This window comes from Chaetodon trifascialis, chromosome 23 (genome assembly GCF_039877785.1).
Source record: "Chaetodon trifascialis isolate fChaTrf1 chromosome 23, fChaTrf1.hap1, whole genome shotgun sequence".
NCBI lineage: Eukaryota > Metazoa > Chordata > Actinopteri > Chaetodontiformes > Chaetodontidae > Chaetodon > Chaetodon trifascialis.
This window is the reverse complement of record NC_092078.1, coordinates 390,001-395,000: the sequence shown is the minus strand read 5'-3', so window position 1 is coordinate 395,000 and position 5,000 is coordinate 390,001. Positions and strand designations below refer to the sequence as shown.

Here is a 5,000-nt window from a genome sequence, read left to right as displayed (position 1 = left end):
CTTCACGCCGTCTCGTCTCCGTCTCCGTCGCAGCTCCACACCTCCCTTCAAGCGAAAGGCTGACGACGGTCTCTGTGTTTCATCCTCTGAGCTCACCTGACAGGTGCAGCCTTCCACGTCTCAGCTCTTCAGCCTCACGCTGATCCAAACGTCACATCCTCTGACTCTGATCATCCCGTCCCATCCATAACGTCCTCCCTTTTGACTGGACACAGGCGTCCACATACTTCTGTCCACACTCAGCCTGTTTGACCTGCCCCCTGCTGGACACACGGAGCCACATCAGCACAGTTTGACATCTGTCCAGGTGTGAGGACACGACGAAGAGACGCTGGCAGGACGCAGAGCCCACACAACCCGACCAGCTGACTGACAGCCTCCATCAGCTCTGAGACACGCGGATCACATGACCGCCGTGCAGGAGGTCGTCCTCGTGGACACCAAGTGGAGCGTTCAATAAAATCAGACCAAAGCAGAAAAATGTGACAAAGACAAACTGAGGCTCAAACTGTTTATTTATCTTTTCTCTCCAGTCAGTATCCATGGTTACCGGGCCATCCCATGATGCTCTGCACTGTCATGGCAGGGGGAGGGGCCTGTTTCTACAAATAAGACTTTTTATCAATGATTGACAGCATCACCGCATGTTTGAACTGCGTTTATTTTACATCCTTTTCTTTACAAAAAGAAATGGTCAGTGTGTGTGCGTGTGTGTCTGTGTTTGTGTGTGCGTGAGTGTGTGTGCGTGTGTGTGTGTGTCTGTGTTTGTGTGTGCGTGAGTGTGTGTGTGTGTGTGTGTGCGCTGTGCGTGCTGGACTGTACCATGTCAGGGCAGTTCATTAGTGTGTCAGACTTGGTTCAGTCCTACTTTAACACTGACTCACTGAGCTTCACTCAAACTGCTGGCTCTGTGTGTGTGTATGTGTGTGTATGCGTGCGTGCGTGTGTGTGTGTGTGTGTGTGCGTGCGTGTGTGTGTGCGTGTGTGTGTTAGCGGTCCAGGACGTAGGTCTTGTACAGGCGGTTCATCTGTTCGAGGAAGATGAAGGTGAGGACGGTGTGAGGACCGAGACGAGCGTAGTACGGAGTGAAGCCTTTCCACAGAGAGAAGAAACCCTCAGAGCCCACGACACGCACCAGCACCTCCTGATGGACGGGGGGGGGACAGACACACATTAGTTGTCCATCACTTTGGGGACATTACATAAACTTCTCCTGTGTGCACGTGTGTCTTCAGGTCTCAGAGACATGGTCATGTAACCTTCAGCCTTCAGTGAGACAAGTGTCTGGGGTCAAAGGTCAGTGCTGATGTGTCCTCCCTGTGTGACTGCAGGTCACTGTGTGTGTGTGTGTGTGTGTGTGTGTGTGTGTGTGTGTGTGTGTGACTCACCAAACCGTTCTTGTACTCAGGCTTCCCATCGATCATCCTCATGTTCTGAATCCTGAGAGACAGACAGGAAACCACAGGTAAGACCCTCCTCCTCCTCCACCCCCCCAGCCCCCCCCTCCTCCTCCTCGGAGCTCTCACCTGGTCTTTACGATGTCGACGGGCATCGATGCTGCCGTGGTAACCAGACCACTGATCATACTGGCACAGAAGTGACAGAGAATGTCGTCCCCAAAATACCCTGAAAACCAACACACACACGTGCGCACACACACACACATGTGCGCGCACACACACACACACACACACACACACGTGTGCGCGCGCACACACACACACACACACACACACACACACACACAGAGCACGTGTTAGGAAAGGGTTCACTTGACTCATAAACAGGTTTGGTGTGTGTCAGGTGTGTCAGGTGTACCTGAATCCATCAGAGCCTGTTTAGACTGAGAGTACGAGGCCAGCTGGGCTGCATTCACCACCACCGCTCGAGCCATAGTGGGAACACACCCCTACAACAGACAGGGACAGACAGAGGGACAGAGAGACAGACAGGGAGAGACAGAGGGACAGAGAGAGGGACAGAGAGAGAGAGGGACAGGGACAGACAGAGACACAGAGAGACACAGAGAGAGACAGACAGGGAGAGACAGAGGGACAGAGAGAGGGACAGAGAGAGAGAGGGACAGGGACAGACAGAGACACAGAGAGACACAGAGAGAGACAGACAGGGAGAGACAGAGGGACAGAGAGAGGGACAGAGAGAGAGAGGGACAGGGACAGACAGAGACACAGAGAGACACAGAGAGAGACGGACAGGGAGAGACAGAGGGACAGAGAGAGAGAGAGACAGGGACAGACAGAGACACAGAGAGAGAGGGACAGAAACCACTTTTATTTTCTCAATAAAAGTTCAGCATGGTGAAAACAGACATCTCATGTCTGAGTGTTGACAATAAAAATGTTTTCAATTCAAAATCTGACCAAACACCAGATCACCATTCTTCAGAGCACAGTACTTTTTCAGAAATCCTCCACACTGTTTGTCAGTTTAAAGAAACAGAAATCAGTTTTTAGTCTGACCTTTATCATGCGAACAAAAATGATCTTTGCATCAACATCCGAAGAACTCTCAAGTTTGTTTCTCCTGCTGAGATAAATAGACATTTTTGCCTGACCCAGCAGGAAGTTAAACAGTTGACATTTTGTCCAGTTTGTCCTGCTGTATCTGTGACCCAGGATGAACATTTGATGAGAGAAAACCTCTCCAAACAAAGCAAACACCTGGACCAGAAACTGGAACAGAGAAACCAGTCTGCTGCACTCTCAGAAGCAATGAAAGACTGTTTCTCTCTGTGAGCAGAAGGGACAGGTGTCAGCAACATTTGGATTGATCACAGAAACAAAAGAATGAACAGCGACAATACCATGTAGAAGCCTCCACTGTAAATCCCCAGCCCTTCTAGTTAACGGTGGTTTGTACAGTGCTCTCCACTCAGGCCTCTGAGCCTCCGTCAGCTTTAAATGAGCTCTCCATGGAGTGTCTACTCGATCTTTAAGTCTGTTCTGGTTTAACACTTTGACACATAAATAATACATTGTTTTACCTACCATAGAACTCAGTTTATAGTCAACACCTGGATTCAGTCTGAGCAGAAAACCAACATCACATTTAAACTCTGGAACAATGTTCAGCTGGGGGAAAGAATCAGAGCCATCAGGCTGTAACAGTCATGATTAAAGGCAACAGTCAGGGACCGCTCTTTAGGACTGAGCTGCTGTTTCCAGCCTTTCAGCAGGAGGCTGGCCACCCTGACAGACCTGATCCCCAGGTATGAGACCAGAGCAGCAGCATTGTCCAAATCAGGGCCACACACCTCCATCAGCTGGCCCAGAGTGAAGATGTGAGCCTCACAGAGTCTCTGAAGCAGGGACGGCCCGCCGCACACTGCAGACGCGTCCCGTACACGACTGGTTCTTTAAGAAGCCAGAACAAAGAGCAACAGTCCTTCAGCCTCTCCTTCCTGAAGAGTCCCCACACTTTAAACAGTCCCTTGTAAAAGGTGGGGAAATAATCCACTTTAAAACCACTCAGGTCCATGAGAAACCAGGACTCTGCCAGACCCAGCCCTCCACAGAGTTTCAGTAACGCACAAGCAACGGGCCTCCAGACCAGGTCCACCGGTCCAGTTAGGAGTCTTTGAACAAACTGGAGCCTGAAGGCAGCTCCTCTGCTCGCCAGCTGGACAAGTCCTAGTCCTCCCTCCTCCTTGGGCAGAAAGAGGACACTCTGTGGGGCCCAGTGCAGGCGGTCCCAGAAGAAGTCCACCAAACATGTTTGCACTCGGGACAGCAAGTTCTGAGGAGGGTCCACACACGCCAGCCGGTGCCACAACATAGAAGACACCAAATTATTAATAATCAGGACTCGACCTCTAAAAGACAGCTTGGGTAGTATCCATTTCCACTTTTTAAGTCGACCCTCGACTTTCTCCAGGACATTGTCCCAGTTTTTAGACAGGGAGGTCTCATCTCCCAGGTACCCTCCCAGATATTTAAACCCTCCTCTCCTCCACACCAGGCCTCCAGGCAGAACCAGCCTAGTAATCAGTCCTTTACCCACAGCTAAGGCTTCACTTTTCCCCCAGTTCACTTTGGCAGAGGACAGTTTACCAAAAAGACACACAGTTTCATTTAAAACATTAACATCATGTTGGTTTTTAACAATACAAATAAGATCATCAGCATAAGCTGACAATTTAACACTATTCACAGATCCAGGAAAAGAGAAACCAGACCACTGTAACCTTAGTTTGTGCAGGAACGGCTCTATGGCCAGAGAGTACAGCATACCTGACAGAACAGGCCTGCCTAACACCCCTCTGAACCTTAAAAGGAGCACTCAGACCACCGTTGACCTTCAGTACACTCTCAATGCCACTGTACAAGACCTGAATCTGGGCTATGAGACCAGAGCTGAACCCAAATGCCTGCAGCGTCTGCCACAAGTACTGGTGTTCAACCCGGTCAAAAGCCTTTTCTTGATCCAGAAAAATCAGACCAAGCTCACTGCCCAAAGAACCAGAGAGGTCCAAAATGTCCCGAATTAGAGCGATGTTGTCAGTTATCAACCTGCTGGGTACACAGTAGGTCTGGTCTATATGGATGACGTGCTCTATCACCTTCCTCAGTCTAGTGGCTAACACTTTGGATAGAAGTTTGTAGTCAGTGCACAGTAAGGACACAGGACGCCAGTTCTTGATGTCCTGCAGGTCTCCTTTCTTAGGGAGGAGGGTGAAGACAGCCCTCCTACAGCTCAGAGGGAGCCTCCCTTTACTCAGACTGTCTCTGAGAACAAGCAACAGATCATCACCAATAACAGGCCAGAAAACTTTATAAAGTTCTGCAGGGAGGCCGTCTATCCCAGGGGCCTTCCCGCTCTGCAGGCTCTGCAGGCTCTGCAGGGCCTCCTGCAGCTCCTGAGCAGAGAGCAACGCCTCCAGCTCAGCGTTGTCCTCCTCAGAGACCTGAGGAAGGCCTTCATAGAAGGACTGAGCCACCTCAGGGTCCTCCTGGAACTCTGTCTTATAGAGGTTCTCATA

General features: G+C 50.4%; 1 protein-coding gene across 1 annotated transcript in view; it reads right to left on the bottom strand.

Annotated features, from left to right (window-relative positions):
• Nucleotides 1-497: 497 nt before the first annotated feature.
• The window catches only part of slc25a11 (solute carrier family 25 member 11), a 17,065-nt gene continuing 12,562 nt past the window's right edge, over nt 498-5,000 (bottom strand). Inside the window, exons 6-9 of the mRNA XM_070992790.1 lie at nt 1,820-1,910; nt 1,528-1,627; nt 1,390-1,441; nt 498-1,145 (exon numbers count right to left, since the gene is read on the bottom strand). Of these exons, the coding sequence (XP_070848891.1) occupies nt 990-1,145; nt 1,390-1,441; nt 1,528-1,627; nt 1,820-1,910 (399 nt within the window). The 3' untranslated portion in view covers nt 498-989. The remainder of the gene's footprint in view (nt 1,146-1,389; nt 1,442-1,527; nt 1,628-1,819; nt 1,911-5,000) is intronic.